This window comes from Schistocerca piceifrons, chromosome 3, assembly GCF_021461385.2.
Source record: "Schistocerca piceifrons isolate TAMUIC-IGC-003096 chromosome 3, iqSchPice1.1, whole genome shotgun sequence".
NCBI classification, from domain to species: domain Eukaryota; kingdom Metazoa; phylum Arthropoda; class Insecta; order Orthoptera; family Acrididae; genus Schistocerca; species Schistocerca piceifrons.
In genome coordinates, this window is record NC_060140.1 from 778087425 (window position 1) to 778105469 (window position 18045).

At 44.9% G+C, this 18045-nt stretch overlaps 1 protein-coding gene across 1 annotated transcript in view; it reads right to left on the minus strand.

Moving 5' to 3' along the window:
- The window catches only part of LOC124789055 (sialin-like), an 89370-nt gene extending 77344 nt beyond the window's left edge, over nucleotides 1–12026 (minus strand). Inside the window, exon 1 of the mRNA XM_047256346.1 lies at nucleotides 11878–12026. Within this exon, the coding sequence (XP_047112302.1) occupies nucleotides 11878–12026 (149 nt within the window). The remainder of the gene's footprint in view (nucleotides 1–11877) is intronic.
- Between the last annotated feature and the right edge of the window lie 6019 nt (nucleotides 12027–18045).

Below are 18045 nucleotides of genomic sequence, written 5' to 3' on the forward strand. Positions count from 1 at the left end.
TTTAATCTACCAGGAAGTTTCAAAGACACCATTGTCAACCTGTCACTGAGTTTAACAAGGTCGTGTAATAGGGCTAAGAGAAGCTGAATGTTCCTTCTGCGATATTGCAGAAAGACTTGGCAGAAATGTAGCCACTATATGGTGCATCGTACTGTATCTGCAGCACCAATTTGAGCAGCTGTTGGTGCCATACTGACACATAGAATTGTTACAAATCCGTTGCTTGAAGGACAACTCCGAGCCAGATACCCTGTAACGTGCATTTTAGTGACCCCAAACCACCGCCATGTGCGACTTCAGTGATGTAAAGCGAGAGCTCATCGAAGGGCAAGGTGGAGGATTGTTGTATTTTCGTATGAAAGACGATTCTTCCTCGGAGCTAGTGATGACTCTGTGTTGGTTAGAATGAGGCCAATTGATAGCCCGCAGCCAACCCGTCTGCGTGCTAGACACACTGGACCCACCCCTGGAGTTACTGTCTGGGATGTCATGTCATATGACACCAGGAGCACTTTCGTAGTTATCCCACGAACCATACTGCAAAATTGTACGTCAGTCTGGTGATTCGATATTTTGTGCTGTCATTCATGAACAGTGTTCCAGGGTGTGTTTTCCAACAGGATAACGCTCGCCCACATACCACTGTTGTAACTCAGCTTGCTCTGCATAGTGTCGACATGTTGCCTTGGTCTGCTCTATCACCACATATGTCTCCAATCGAGCACATATGGGAGATCATCGGACGATAACTCCAGCGTCATCCACAAACAACATTAACCGTACGTGTACTAACCGACCATGTGCAACAGGCATGGAAGTTCATCTCACCAACTGACATTCGGCACTTGTACAACACAATGTATTCCCGTCTGCATGCTTGCATTCAACATTCTGGTGGTTGCACCGGTTATTAAGGTACCAGAATTTCAAATTTACGTACAATGGTTTATCTCGCGCGTAGATTAATCCGTGATCTTGCAATGTCATCTCTTACGTATGTTGCCTAGACAAATGTATACTCTAAATATCATTACTCTGCTTTAATCATCGCTTGGTGTTGTGATTTTTTTCCTGTCAGTGTGTATAAAACTTGTTACAGTTTTATTCAAAGCAAGTATTCCTAGCCATTCAACCCCGTAAGTCAGTTTGTGTCACGCAGAGTCGAATACCCTTGCTGTATCAAATTCTACATGGGCGTATGGTGGCTCAGAGAGGAAAGTTTTTAAGCGGTTCTTCTGTGGGTAAGTAAAAAGTTAACCCGGAATTTCAGATCTCACTTAAACACAATTTCAAATGGTGCAAGAGATGAAGGACTTCACCAACTATAAATATTAGTTATGGTGTGAGGAGCTTCGGGAAGTCAGAGTTGTCTCTAGATGAAAATGTTGTAGGCAGGTTGGAAGAAAGTCTCACATCGCAGTCCCACCGCTCACCAAAATGAAATACGAGACAAGCACTAATGTATCCCCGATTTCCTTGCATTCGACTTCGTCGCTTAATGAAAGCGAGTTCATATAACGTACGTGAAGCAGAGTAGCGAGACACAGGAGGCAGAGAAGCCGCCAGTACTACAATCTGACAGCTGCCCCGCCTTCGGTAGTGCGTGGTTTACGTGTTGCACATATACCAGCGATACATAACGTCAGTGACGCTGGTGCATTTCCATCACAGAGACTGCCCAAGTCTTCAAGATGGGCGCTAGAGACTCCTCGCTTTGTTCGTGTGACTCGACATCAGAATTAATGAAAATCACATTTTCTTCTCGAGTGTATGAAAACAACATCACTAAATAACTTTGTGGAAAAAACTCAGTAAGATGAAACTTCAATTATGCGCTTTGCGCCAGGAAATACAGTTTACAGTATCATCGTAGACTTTTCTAGAGCTTCTATCCTGCCTGTTAATTGAGACTCTATCCCAGGAGAACTGTTCCAAAACCATGGGCTATCAGACTTGGTACCTTATGCAAGCCCTGCTATGAGCAGAAGATAATGTTGCAGTATCACTCGAGAACCAGTTAGAGTTTCTGCATTGTTGTTCACTTTTTTGTGTGTCAGTGATCTAACGGTATTGTATTTGTTTCGCATTACTATTATGACTTATTAAATATGCATAAATAAGCAAACAGTTTCACTACCATTCGATTACAATTTTGGTGGCAAAAAACTGGAGACCACAATCACCGTACATCTGGAGCGACATAAAGTGGAATGACAATGTGAAACAAACTGTACGAAAAACAGATGCCTGACTGAGATCGACTGAGAGAATCTTAAGCAAATGTAACGAAAGAAATGGCTTAAGAAACCCTTATTAAGTGTTTCTCGTCTGGGAAGCTTACCACGTTACATTAATAGAAGAGTTAGAGAGATGCAAACGAAGAGCGATGCGTTTCGTCACAGAATCGACTAGTCAGCTTGAGAACATTACTGAGATTCTCAACAAACTCCAACAGCAGACGCTACCAGGGACTTTATGCATCGCGGAGATGTTTACTGTTGAAATTCTGAGTGCATACGTTCCAGGAAAAGTCAAACAATATGTCACTTCCTACCGGATACGTCTCCCGAAATGACCACTATGGAAAAATCAGAGGTGCTGCAGCTGGTAAGGAGATTTATGGACAGTCATTAAGTCCACGTAGCATGCGCGACTGGAACAGGGAAGGGGGATCAGATAGCCATACCAGAAGCATTCTTTGCCACGCACGGTAAGGTGGCCTTTGGAATGTAGATGTAGATGCGGATTTGAAAATCTAGGCTATCACATCAGATGTGAGTGTCAAAGTAGAACGATATCGAGAAGTCAAACCGAGATCCCATGGTTACGAGATGTGGATCTGGGTGAATCACATCATCCTTGTGTCTCGATTTGACCACGAAAGATTATGCGACTTTGACACACATCTTTGCGTAATACCATAGACTTTTACCGTTAAGTCGCCCGATGGGAAAGACTTAAATCTCCCAGCTACTATGTGCTCAGTACATACTTACATAAACTTGTTTTTATCATCAGATTTACTTAGTATGTATTACCACTCGCTGTACAGTATCTACAACAAAGGCCAAAAAAGCAAAGTAAATAATAAAATGCGCGTGCAGCACATAGGCGTCACAAGCTGCGACACAGTTGCGAGTAGGACAGTGATCCAGAAAATAGATTTTTTTTTTAATTTACATCTATGATCACAAAATTGTTTGATCCTTAGACTATCGGTTTCGGTCAGCGGTGACCTTCAGACACGTATATTAGGCCACGTTTTAAGTACAGATCTGAAGATGGTCATCGCTGACCAAAACCGGTATTCTAAGGACCAAACACTTTTGCGATCATAGACATAAACGGACACAGTGTCTTGAAAGGAGGATATAAGATGAACATCAACAAAAGCAAAACAAGGATAATGGAATGTAGTCGAACTAAGTCGGATGATGCTGAGGGAATTAGATTAGGAAATGAGACACTTACAGTAGTAAAGGAGTTTTGCTATTTGGGGAGCAAAATAACTGATGATGGTCGAAGTAGAGAGGATATAAAATGTAGACTGGGAATGGCAAGGAAAGCATTACTGAAGAAGAGAAATTTGTTAACATCGAGTATAGGTTTAAGTGTCAGGAAGTCGTTTCTGAAAGTATTTGTATGGAGTATAGCCATGTACGGAAGTGAAACATGGACGATAAATGGTTTGGACAAGAAGAGAATAGAAGCTTTCAGAATGTGGTGCTACAGAAGAATGCTGAAGATTAGATGGGTAGATCACATAACTAATGAGGAAGTATTGAATAGGATTGGGGAGAAGAGAAGTTTGCGGCACAACTTGACTAGAAGAAGGGATCGGTTGGTTTCTGAGGCATCAAGGGATCACCAATTTGGTACTGGAGGGCAGCATGGAGGGTAAAAATCGTAGAGGGAGACCAAGAGATGAATACACTAAGCAGCTTCAGAAGGACGTAGGCTGCAGTAGGTACTGGGAGATGAAGAAGCTTGCACAGGATAGAGTAGCATGGAGAGCTGCATCAAACCAGTCTCAGGACTGAAGACCACAACAACAACAACAGACATAAACAAAAGTAACTTATTCTGAACAGTGACGTGTATGTGTGTGTGTGTGTGTGTGTGTGTGTGTCTGTCGCTGCTTACCGACGCTGTCTTGCGGTTTGGACGGCGGCGCCGCTACAGCCATGTCGGTCGCGAGTGCGGTGCGCTGTTTGCGTTTCTCGTCAGCTGGAGACGTTGTTAGCCGCTCTGTCCTGCGCCCAGGCGGATCTGTGGCTACGAGTACGAGCCTGCGGCGTATTTCATGTTTTTATCTGCGCGGGAATCCGCGCCGGCGAAGGAGGGGGAGCGACGCCGTTTGTCACGCACGGCGTCATCCGCCCCTGCTGAGGTTGCGTCGGTAGCCTGGTGCCCATTGTACGCACCTTGTTACACGGCAAACGTTACATTACGCATGACTCACCTTAGGCTGTTTGTTAGCGCTTTCAAGGCAAAAGGACAGAAATCTTCCACCCAGATTCTCAGAAACGCTTGTAAGCGAACTTCGCGTCATTTGCCGCGCACCCTGTACCTCGCTTAGCGTAAGTCCTGCAGTACACTTCCTGTACCTATAACTTCGTCCACAAAATTTTTCTGTGCTTACTGTTTACTTATTGTGCATGGTTTCCTTCGAAATACTCTCCTCCACTACTGATACACCGCTCACAAAGCCGTTTCCACTTCCGGCGGCTGTCTTGGTAGGCCCGTTGCTGGATCGCGCGAACCTCCGTCTGCGAATTTTCTTTTACCTCGTCCAACCTTTCAGATATTCATCCTTTCAACTGGTCTTTCCACTCTGGAAATAAAAAACAGTCCGCAGGGGCCAGGTCCAGAGAGTACAGGAGGATGAGGGAGCACAGTGATTTCGTTTATCGTGCAATAGTCACGCACGAACAGGGTTGAACGTGCGCGTGCGTTATCGCGATGCAAGAGCTATGAACTGTCTCGCCACATTTCAAGTCGTTTCTTTCTCATATTTTCTCGTAGGCGTCGCAACACATCCCGATATTAACATCGATTAACAGTTTGTCCCAGTTACCGAGAATTCTTCCGGGTTGTATGCTGTAACGCCCCAACGATCACCTTAAAGTCAATGAAGAAAGAACATGAAGTAGGGAAAGTTATCTTGGCAGTTACAACATCTTCGTCGATGAGCTAACACGAAAGAGTTTTGTCAACAACTACATTGTACACCACTGAGCATATTTGTTAGCGAAAGAGAAAAAAGAGACGTCGTATTTCAACAATGGACAAATATCCGTGTGACAAATGTGAAATTAATATCTCAAAAGTTAAGTCCAAAGTAATGTCATCAGAGATAACTTTTATGTGGAAGAGAGTTGTAAGCGCAGCGAAGAAATTCAATGCGCCTACAATGCTCTTCCACAGAAGAAGTCGCTTGCTAGAACTCATCCAGTGCAGACGTACGAGAGCAGTTCTGATCTGAATTATTGAGATTGCGAATCGTGACGAGATTGTTTTCGAGTTTAGAAGTGTTTGTTGCGTGACGGGATTCACGGCTTAAGAAACTGATTTTATGAACTGAGACAGGAACAGATAGACTCATTTAACCGTGCACTATGGGTTGATTGAAATCTAATAACGGAATTAGTGAACATTGGACTTGACTTTAAATTAGTTGGACCTTAAGGAACAGTGAACATTCTATGAAAGAATACGCGCAATTAGTGTTGAGTAGGACCCAAGTACACGACATCATGAAGATAAAACAATTACGCTAAAGTGTTGAGTTGTGGTAATTGCCAATAAACTATAACTCAGTCGGACTGACTTAACTAAACTACTCCGTGTGCGTGTGGTGCGGGAGTATTTAGTGACAAAATAACAATAAACTGTTCGTTACCAGTTAAATACCCGGTGTGGACTACATCATTAAATAGTTTGATAAATGAAAAAATCAACGACTACTCATGAAAGACTATTTCATTGACGTGCAAATATTCACGTCATTAGTTGAGAAGTGAACTTTAAAATATTTTCGTATTACGACGCAATCTTACAAAGACTGAATCAAAGAGTGTCTCTGGATCTCGCTGCATACCAGCACAACAATTCCATAGCAACGAGACAACAGCGTAAGAAAAAACTGTTAACTAAAATATTTCTTCGCAATAAATGGTGTGTGCTATGCGAACGAGAGAAGAATTAATAACTACTGCAAATCCGGGCAATTAACAATACAATATTAATAATAAAAAGCATCAATTACACGAGTTCGCATAATTGGAAACGCTGCGGACTTGTAATTGAGATACAACAACTACGCGAAGAACGCCTTTTCGGAAGTTTTTCAGGTTTTTTCTCCCGTTAATCTACGGGGACTGACGTTATATCGCATCGTGTCTCTACTCTGCTGCGAGAGCTGTGGCAGTAGCAGCTCTACGGCGTCGACTGCATCAGCAAGCGGTTGGAGTCCGGGGGCGCGCGCCACAATGCCCGTGGTCCATGGAACTCTTCTATCCCTGACGTTTCGTCCAAAGCCACGTAGGACATCTTAGGAAGTGCTCCTGATAGCAGAGATAAACCTTGTCAAGTATAAAATATAACTATCGATCATACTACGTCAGAGATAAAAACTTCTCGTCGATTATGTAGCACCACTGTCTATATATCGCTGAGTTTCACAGCTTCTTCTTTTCTCTTAAAATTATCCCCAGGTTTATATATTTCGATGGCTTCTCTATATAGCCGTGGATAATAGTTCGTAATACTATATAAAACTTCAGTTTCCTAAAATTTCACTACGTGATCCCCCGACTGCAGAGCATGTTCCGCCACGGCTGACTTGTCTGTTTTCCCTAGTCGGCAAAGACTTTCATGTTCCTTCAACCGTGTATTCACACTTGTCTTTGTAGTTCGAATGTAGACCCTACAGCATGGAACTACAAATAGAAGTGTGAATACACGGTTGAAGGAACATAGGGCTCAGAGGCATTTTTTTGAACACACACGAACAAAGCTCTGTGAATTTGTCTCTCACATAAACCATATCTTAGTTCGCTTGTGTGCTACAGCACATTCATGTTGTAGCGTATCTTTTGAAATACCCTGTACATTGTATTGCTCTGGGCACACGACAGCGAGGACTTGGGTGCCCGTACTAAAATTTTCATAAGGCGAATGCGAATAAAAGTGGCAAGAAAACAGAAAAAGACAGTTAGCACGAACGTATAAAAATGCCCTTAAAACACAGAACCATTTACACAAAGCACACACATACACATACACACGCTCACACGACACACACACACACACACACATACACACACACACACACACACACGCACGCACACACACACACACACACACACACACACACACACACTTAAACAAAATAAAAATGAGCAGTTCAGTGGAAAGAATTAGTAAAATCGTACGGCACAGGGCAGTTACTCTCATCAGATAGCAATTAAACTTGACTAAGACAATGTATCACTCCTTTTTCCTTTGCAGTTCGTGCAGTTCGCATCGTATTCAATAATTTCGACGTATAGACGTTCTTTTCGTCAGCATTAAGACGCGGCGGCTACAACACGACATCTTCAAACAATCGCACAAAATCAACTGACGAGACGACAATGTCTGAAATGAGATTTAAAAAGGAGCTAAAAGTATATAAAGACCGACAGAAAAAGGAAGATATCGGAAAACCATGTAACTATACTTAATGACGTAACAACACAGTACAGATGGAAATGTTTGGCACATGACACGAGTGGAAAACTGAAGATTATCATAACAATTGTCGAACTAGGAGAAACGTCAATTGCGGGAACCGAGACTAAACTGGGCAAATTAGGTCTAGGAACTTATGTATGACTGATGATGAAACGTGATGTTAAACGTCGATTGAATGGTTCGCTGTGGATATCAAGGCTTTCCCTACTTCTATTCAGTTTTTAAGATTCGATAACGAAAGTGAACCACATGTTTTTAAAAAGTCTGATAGAAACAAGTTATCCTTCCATCACTTCAGCACGCATACCTGATGTTCCAGCTGTTATTTTCTGCTTTGAGACGACAGATATAGCAGAAAGTGGTACTGATTTGAAACTTCCTGGCAGATTAAAATTGTGTGCCGGACCGAGACTCGAACTCGGGACCTTTGCCTTTCGCGGGCAAGTGCTCTACCGACTTTTTTTTTTTTTTAAGGAACAGGGATGTTGTTTTTATTTATTTATTTTCCATAAAGATCACTCCGTTAAAAGGAACATGTAGATCATTTCATGGCATAGTATGTGCAGTATATATGGAGCGGTGAGAGAAGCGTGAGGTTCATTATCAGCTGTCAAATGTGCACACCGACTGCAACCGGCACATTCCAACTGCGTGGGGGGTCGAGGAAGACTGCCTGAAGATAGTTGGCAAAGGTTTTCCGATAGTGTGACCATCTATGAACCTCATTGTGGGCTTGCTGCAAGAAATACCAAAAGTCGAGTCGCGACTTGACAGCATCCCCATAGAGGTACACGATCGTCCAACCTTTGACCCAGATGATCGAGCGTGATTTAGTCGCCGGAAAGTAGTCACTCTCCGGATGTAAGAAGGAAGCAGGTGTAATATGTTGCGGGGTCACACGGAGGTAGCAAGCCACCATCTGTCTTCCTAGGAACCATACGTCCTCCACCGCGATACAAGTTAAGCGGTGATGGTCGTCATCCACTTGGCGACATTTAGGGCATAGTGGAGTGTCCACTAGTCCAATTGCATGGAGTCGTTGGTTGGTGTTGAACCTGCCACAGGTGACAGAGAACCACAGTGCCCGAACGAAGGTAGGAAGGAATTTTTGGTGCACATGTCTCCAAATCTTCGGCCAATGCAACTTGGGGTGTTTGAGTTCAATGACATTACGACTTATCCGACGTAGCAGCCAAACATAAAAATCCTTCGCGCATGGTGGTCTCGTGCGCGGAAGCTCGTCTCTGATATAACTAAGTTCCACGATAAATGTTGATACATGCGCAAAATGTGGCGTAATGTTGCCCACCGCTACCAGAGGTGTGAGGGACGCTGGAACTAGGAGATCCAGTAGGCGGGATGTAAGGGAATCACGCCCGCTACGCCATTGCTTGTACATCGTGGCTAGAAGGAGCGCCGTCGCTTGGCAGTGAACATTCGTAAGTCCGAGTCCCCCTTGTCCGTAGGGAGCGTAAGCGTTGTGTATCGCACCTTGAGGGGCGATCCAATCATCACAAAATAGCCTAGTGCTGATTGAAGTCGACGTCCGAGCGTGAGTGGTAGGGGCAGGATCTGCGAAATATGCACCATTCGAGAAACCACGTAAGTGTTCAGATATTCGACTCGCTGCAAAGGATCAAGGCGCCGTAGGAGATGTTGTCGGACCATGGTACGTGTTGTCTGTAAAATACGTCGGTAGTTAACTGCCGCAGTATGTTTTACAGATGAGGTAAAGTCTATGCCGAGATAGCGGAATCGTTGCACATAAGGAAACGGACTGATTTCTTCCGCCGTAAGGCCCCTTCCAACCGGCATTGCTGCCGATTTGTTCATGTTCACTGTACTACCCGCCGTCACACTGTGGTCCAACAACTGTTCAAGAACCGTCTTCACCTCTTCTTCAGAACGAACGAGCAGCAGGAGGTCGTCCGCATAGGCACGACATTTGAAGGCGTAGCCCCGCAGTTCTATCCCAGAAAGAGAATTTGTTAGCCTCCCAATTAATGGTTCCAACGCTATCGCGAACAGCAGCATCGAAAGAGGGCAGCCTTGGCGAATGGATCGTCGAATTTGAATGGGCCCTGCTATACGCCCATTAACCTGTACCAAGGATTGTGCGCCCCCATAAATCCTTCTAATGAGACCAGTAAAACGGTCTGGAAATCCCATTTGTTCCAGTACAGCGTACAGATAGTTGTGGCGCACCTTATCAAAAGCACTGTCAAAATCAACCGCCACCATCGCCGCTTTAAGCCGGCACTCCTCCGCCAGCGCTATCAAATCACGGCATTCGCCAGTAGCTGTTTGCACGTTCACCGATCCACCCGGTGTCGTCTGTTCTGGAGAGAGAACGCTACGAATTAACATACGACATCGGGACGGTAGCAACCGTGCAAAGATCTTATAGTCAACATTAAGCAGGGTGATGGGGCGATAATGTGTGACCGCAATTCCTGGCTTCGGTTTATGTACTGGCACCAAGAGGCCTTCCATAAAAGCCGGTGGAATAGGCCCATCGGAATTTAACAACTCGTTGTACATTTCCGTCCATCGCGGTGCCATTTCGTTGCGAAATTCCCGATAAAATTCAGCAGGAAGTCCATCAATGCCTGGGGACCGATTCAACGCACCCTTTGCGATCGCATCATGTACTTCATCACAGCTAATGGCTTCCAGTAAGGTTCCCGCGGCTTCCACCGTCAGTGTACGGGAGACGTACGTGGCTATACGTTCGAGGTCATCGACAGGGGCTGCTTCTTCCCGATAGATGTGTTGGTAATGGTCGACGAATGCTGAGACAATGTCCGCTTGACGCGTCACTCTTCGGTCTTCGCGGGTAATTAATTCCCGTATCAAAACGCGTCGTCGGTGCTTTCGTTCATTCACGACGTGGTGCATGGAAGGAATCTCGTGCATTATCGTATCGTGACATCTGGCGCGCACCATGGTTCCCTGAAGATGTTTCCGAGCCAAAGCCACTAGTTTAGCTTTTATCCTTTTGCGTTCGATCCAGACGTCCTGTCCCGGCGGACCATCGTCCAGGTCGCGCAGCGCTGCAAAAGTAAAGTCGGTCGTACGGCGGCGCCATTCTGCCATCTCCCTACTATATGCGATGAACGTACGGCGAAGCGCCGGTTTAGCACAAGTCAGCCACCAATCAAGCTTCGTCGCATACCTTCCAACCCTTCGCTCGCACATCGTCCATGTCTCAAGGATCCGGTGACGGCATTCAGGATCATGTAGATGTTGAATGTTTAATTTCCACGGGGCCTTACTGTTCCACACCTCTCTACGGGGAAGAAGCACCGTACAGATGGAAGCGCTGTGATCGGAAAATGCCAATGGCCAGCGTTCCGCGTCCTGGATATCATTTGCATGAGCCCGTGAGATATAAATGCGATCTAACCTGCTCGCCGAATGACTTGTCACATAGGTGTATCCCGGTGCATCTGCATGTCGTAATTCCCAAGTGTCACTAAGTACAAGGTCGTTGACAACGATTCGCAACTCCTGGCTGATGTTTGCTTGCGGCCATTGGTCTATCTGGCTGAGAACACAGTTGAAATCTCCACCAATTATTACACATTCATAACGTCCATGGAAAAGTGGGGCAATGTCTTCTGCATAAAATCGCGCCCTTTCCCGCCGTCGATTGTTTCCCTACGGTGCATAAAGATTGATGATGCGTGTCCCAAACGTCGTGAAAGCCATTCCCCTGGCCGACGGAAGGTAACACACGTTTTCCACTGGAAAGCCATCTCGCACGTAAACTGCCACCCCACTCCCATTGTGATCTCCATGTGACGAATAGGATTGGTAGCCTGCGATGTATGGGAGTGCAGCTATGTGGACTTCCTTCAGCAAAGCAATATCCACATCAGATGCCCAAATCGTTTCCTTCAATAGGTGTATTTCGGCCGGTGAACGCACGTCATTTATATTTAATGTCGCAATACGGTTCGCATGGCGTTGAATCCCACTCTGTCGATGCGCAACAGCATCTCCCTGCATCGGCGCTGGGGGCTGAGTTAGAAGACGTTCTCTCGCCCATCTCCCTTCACCGTCAGCAATTATTAGGCCGTCTTCGTGAGTGCCGGCTGCCTCTGTATGTCGTCCGGCGCCTCCTCAATATCGTCATACCACATCTTTGCAGGCAGTGATATATTCGTGTCCATTGCCACAGCATCTGCGTCTGGAGAGCCAAGTGGTTGTGATTCCTCTTCAGCATCACCACGTCCCGGTACCGTCAATGTGACAGACCGCTGCGGGTCTGATCGAGCAGTTTCCATTGCCTCATCCTGTTTCGTAGAGGTTCTTGTGTCGTCTTGGTCCACAGGCACATCGTCGTCGGGGCATGGGGAGTCATCCCTAGGAGGTGTCGTGCGACGACGCCGTTTCCTCCTTTTCGGGTTTTTAAATGGTTCAAATGGCTCTGAGCACTATGGGACTCAACTGCTAAGGTCATTAATCCCCTAGAACTTAGAACTAGTTAAACCTAACTAACCTAAGGACATCACAAACATCCATGCCCGAGGCAGGATTCGAACCTGCGACCATAGCGGTCTTGCGGTTCCAGACTGCAGCGCCTTTAACCGCACGGCCACTTCGGCCGGCTCCTTTTCGGGGAACGTTGTTTGCGTGATCTTCCTTCCGTGTCCTCAGATTGTAGGGAATCACGGCTGCCCGACAGAAAAGCATTCGTAGGAACAGGAAGTGTTTCGAGTCCCATCGTTGTATTTGGCGGGAGTTCGGTCGAAACTGATGTTGTTATCATAGAGTGCGTTCCAGACGGAACAGCATCCGTAGTGGCAACTGCTTCGTGTACTATCGGTGTGCTTGGTGAGAGTTGGGTCTCATTTGATGTTGTCGCCGTAGATTGTATGCTCGATGGAGCAGCATCCTCTGTCATCCCGACGTCTGCTACAAGGTTTCGGAGAGTGCCATCTTGATCTTCCACCGGGGCTGTGTCTTTTCGGTCATCAGCTGACGCAGTGAGGGCTTTGGCATAGGTGATCGGTAGTACTGTCATCGCCGGCGACGGCTCCCGCACATCTGAAGGCAGTTGCGTAATCCGCCGTTCCATACAGTTCCACCTGAGGTGTCCCTCCTGGCCACAGCCAGAACATGTACGTGGTTGACCATCGTAAATCACCACCGCCCGACAACCACCAATTGTCAGATAGGACGGTACATGCTTCTGAAGATCAATAGTGATCTGTTGCACTCCGTTAAGAACTGGGTACGTGGCGAATTGTGTCCAGCGTTCTGCTGTGTGACCATGTACCTTGCCGTATGGCTTAAAAGCCTCGATAACTTCGTCAGCCGGGAGCTCAAATGGCAGCTCAAAAACACGTATTGTCCGTACACCCAGTCCAGCATGTTCTACAGTTACCGTGCCGACATTCCTGTCACTATGGCAAAATCGGAGACCTGCTTTTGTCGCCTGTAGAATTCTCTCACACGCCGCGTCATTTACCATCTTAACATACACCGTGGGACTAACGATGGACAGATGAATTCCGACAATATCGTTTGGCGCTATCTTGACGTACTCTCGAATGAATCGTTCCACTGCTAAAGCCTTTGGTCATTCGTAGTCTTTGCAGAAATTGAATCGTAATGTAGTTTTCCTGTACTTGTTCGCCATGATCGTTGTTACTAGCCCGCGCGCAGACTAAGTCCACAAGTAAACAAACACTCGCACACGCCACACAGGCGGAAGTATCGGACCTCCGCTTCGCACGGCCGCTAGCGCCGAACTGAGTGCCGGACCGAGACTCGAACTCGGGACCTTTGCCTTTCGCGGGCAAGTGCTCTACCGACTGAGCTACCCAAGCACGACCCACGCCCGGTACTGACAGCTTCACTTCTGCCAGTATCTCGTCTCCTACCTTCCAAACTTTACAGAAGCTCTCCTGCGAACCTTGCAGAACTAGCACTCCTGAAAGAAAGGATATTGCGGAGACATGGCTTAGCCACAGCGTGGGGGATGTTTCCAGAATGAGATTGTCACTCTGCAGCGGAGTGTGCGCTGATATGAAACTTCCTGCCTGATTAAAACTGTGTGCCCGGCCGAGACTCGAACTCTGGACCTTTGCCTTTCGCAGGCAACTGCTCTACCATACCCAAGCACGACTCACGCCACGTAGTTCGAGTCTCGGTCCGGCACACAGTTTTAATCTGCCAGGAGGTTTCATATCATCGCATACTCCGCTGCAGAGTGAGGTTTCAAACTAAATTTATGACGGGACTGAAGATTCGTTGGTGGAGAGGAAACGATGTTATCTTGGATGGAGAGTCAACGGAATTACAGGTAACTTCAGGCGTATCCCAGCGAAGTTGGGACACGTGTTGTTGGTGTCACATATTAATAAAGTGACAGATAATATTAATAGTAACTTCATTCTCGGGAACATGATAACCTTACTTATAATGAAGCCTTGTGTGAGGAATTTTGCACAAATACCTGTGCAGACCTTGATAAGATATCAATTCGATGCACCCGGCCGCTATGGCCGAGCGGCTCTAGGCTCTTCAACCCGGAACCACGCGGCTGCTACGGTCGCAGGTTCGAATCCTGTCTCGGGCATGGATGTGTGTGATGTCCTTAGATCAGTTAGGTTTAAGTAGTTGTAAATCTAGGGTACTGGTGACCTCAGATGTTAAGTTCAAAAATGGTTCAAATGACTCTGAGCACTATGGGACTTAACTTCTGAGGTCATGAGTCCCCTAGAAATTAGAACTACTTAAACCTAACTAACCTAAGGACATCACACACATCTATGCCCGAGGCAGGATTCGAACCTGCGACCGTAGCGGTCGCACGGTTCCACACCAGCCGGCAGATCATTACATGAAATTTCTCTTTTTTATCCGAAGTTTTAGATGTGACGGTAAACATGAGAGATCTGGAGAGCATTATAGCCAGGACAAAAGTCAAACACCATCTTTGTAGAGGTAGGTCGTAGCAGAACTGGTCACATGTGGGTTTGCGTTACCTTGTTGAAAGGTAACACCACTTATTCCTCGAAGGCAGGATGTACCCACCTGCGGTAACACGTCAGAAATGTAATGGCTATTGTCAAAATCGCCAGCAATGATAACCTGAATTTATCGAGTCGTGTATCCAGTGGTATACCCCGTATGACGACGCAATATGACAGTGTCTCTTCCCCTCGGAGTTTCCAAACACAGACACATCTGTGATGCTGTACGCAGAACCGGAACACCTGGAAAGAAGACGCGCTATATCTGTGTTCAATGTTATGGTTGGGCTAGCAGCTGTCACCGAACCTCCATCTGCTGCCGCGTGGAAGAAAATGGCAGCGCCGACAGTCCGTGGGTCGGTAGTGGTCTACGAGTAGACCAGGCCTGTTTAGGAGGTGGATAGATGGCTAGGCGAGCGTGAGAGATGTGCTCGCTCGCGGTACAATGTGGCTGTCAGAAGTCGTTATGTACCCGAGGGCGAGTGCAAACTGTGCACTTTCTTCAGAGAAATTATAATACGTTAATTTCGCCGTAGTTTTAAGTGCAGGCGTATAAACTTAATGGCGCAGTGCTTAAAGTGGACAGCAGCTGATTTAATATCGATGAAAAGAATTATTGCCAGGAGAGGGACTTCAACGTTAAAGGCAGGCAACGACATTTAGAACTTATCAACCTGTACAAAGGCAGTTGTACAGTCAGTTTCATAACATAACAAGTCTTACAGACCCTATAAAATTGTGCTTCAACATAAATTTCCACAACTTCACAAGCATGCATCTACGAATGTGTTGATGTTTGGGTCTACATATTTCTGCAAGCAACTTTTTGGCCCGATTAAGAGGAAGAAATCTACACACAGAAACCCGCTGACAGACTTCAGTTTAAAAGCTTAGTTTCGAATGAACAGTGCTTGGAAAATAATATGAGACATTGATGATTTAGTGAAAAGCAGAATGAGTAATATTTATCTCTTCCTATGTTTCACATGCAAATAAAATAGTTACGAAATACCAAGTTAATGTCAATTAAAACTTCGTCCGAAAACGACATTCATAATAAGGCTGCATCAATCGTGACAAATATTTCATAGTCAGCTACCCCACGTTCTTCGCCTCAGCAATTAGAAGAAATGTAAGTTTCATTTAGTTGCAACTGTTATAGGAAATAAATTTGCGACGAAAGGCGTTAATTAGCCATGTTGAAGTGGTAGATCTCAGTAGAAGTATTAGCAGCCGTAGAATAGACTCGTTGACAGCAGTTTCTTGTGACGAGTTGCTTTGTTCCGATTCCTCCTCCCCCCCCCCCCCCCCCTTAAACCCTGCCATTACTCGCCGTGAGCCGGGCGCTTGATCACTGCAGAGGCGTCAGAATGAGCCAGCTCAGAGGAGCCGATCAGTGAACAGGTCTGGTCTGGACGACCTCCAGTGTCCGTGTGGATACTTGCCTTGCTACAAACTAGGTCATTTCCTGACTACGTACATGACATGGCTGTAAGATCCTGTACAGCTGAGTGAACGCTGGGTTCTCTCGGGTGCTGGTCGCATGGGAAAGATGAGATCCAGATGGCGTTAACTGAAGCCCTCCTCAAACCATCGGCTCGCATTTCGCTTACCTATCGTGAGTGCACCGATGATTACCGCAGAACTATAAGATACCGTCTCGATTGTCCACGATCCTGCCGCTATGGAAATTTGGTACGTGCTGGTAGATGTTCGTTTTTCTTCTGTGAGGCATAACACGAATTTCTCATGAAAGAACAACTTTGATATGTGATTTCTGAACCAGAAACGCGCTGCATAATCTTTTCTTGTAAAAGAATGTAGATGGTGTTACTTCTGCCTACTTTGTGTGGTTGTGCTCAAATGCTAAATCGTTTTCATAGGGGAGAGTCCAACAGTACCTACCATCTTATAATACTGGCATGAACATGGCCAGGATTTTGTCAAAGGGGTGGGGGGGGGGGGGGCAATTTGTTAAAGATGAGTTTAAAAAGGCTCATGGTTTTCGTTTATTATGAAAACACACACACACACACACACACACACACACACACACACATATATATATATATATATATATATATATATGAGAAACACCCAAATACCCAAGTGCAATTAAATATTTCTTTATTTGGCAATATGATAACTTCACTTTATTGCAAAAAAATTGTAACAAAGCCAGAATTCCTTCAGTACATCCAAGTATCCTAAGTTTCTCAATTCAGTCTCAAATTTTATTAAAGTGACTTTCATTCAGTTAAAATTATTCAGTTTCCTTAAGTGATGCCGAAATTTCTTAAAATTATTATTCAAACAGTCAACTTGAAACTATTGCAGCCAAACTTATTTACAAAACAAAATTAGGAGCTACAGTTTTGGGATCTTGACATTAACTCACACATTGATTTTGAATAGACTTCTAATATATTCGACCTCAAAAACAAATTATTCATGATAATATGCTTATATACTCTATGAAGCTATTTAGCTCTTCTATAACATTCAAAATATGTTGCTGTTTGTCTGATTTTGTTTACAAATACGTTAGATTTGCGATAGTTGGCCTCAATGTTCCAAGGATATTACGAATAAGACATTTAACACTACAACATCGTTCTTGTGGTAAAACTTGAAGACATGATATATCGCTGTTCCGCAAGTGAACCATCTTTATGCACGGATATGTAGTGCAAAATGCCGATCACTAGTAAATATCGCTGAACTACACCTATTGCAGAAATATTACACAAGGCAACATTCAGATTAAATACTGTCTGCCTGAGAAATAAATAAGTATTTCTCAAATCAAGATAAGTATTGTTACAAAAGTAACGAAAACTTTTTTATATCATTGTTTTCACAACCACGAACATTACAGTTTGAAGATAAAAATAGAGTATCTGAAAAAGAATAAAAACTGCTAAACAAAAGAGTATCAGTGGAAAAAATTATTTTTATTGATTTTAAATACATTGAGCAATATTTAACACACAGTTCACTCACAAAGTTCATTGCATGAATGTCTTGTGTATCAATTATTTTTACTTGATAGCAATAGGCAAATTATAAACTGAGTAAAGCAATTTAACTAAAATATGTTAATGTAGTACAGCGAAATAAAGCTATTATTTCCCTGCCTATCCTTATCATATAAAAGCAGAATCTTGATTGAAGATTACACAGATCTATCAAGTAAACAACCATTTGTTTTAAGCCGGCCTGGGTGGCCGAGCGGCTCTAGGCGCTATAGTCTGGAACCGCGCGACCGAATCCTGCACGTTCCTGCCTCGAATCCTGCCTCGGATATGGATGTTGTGTGATG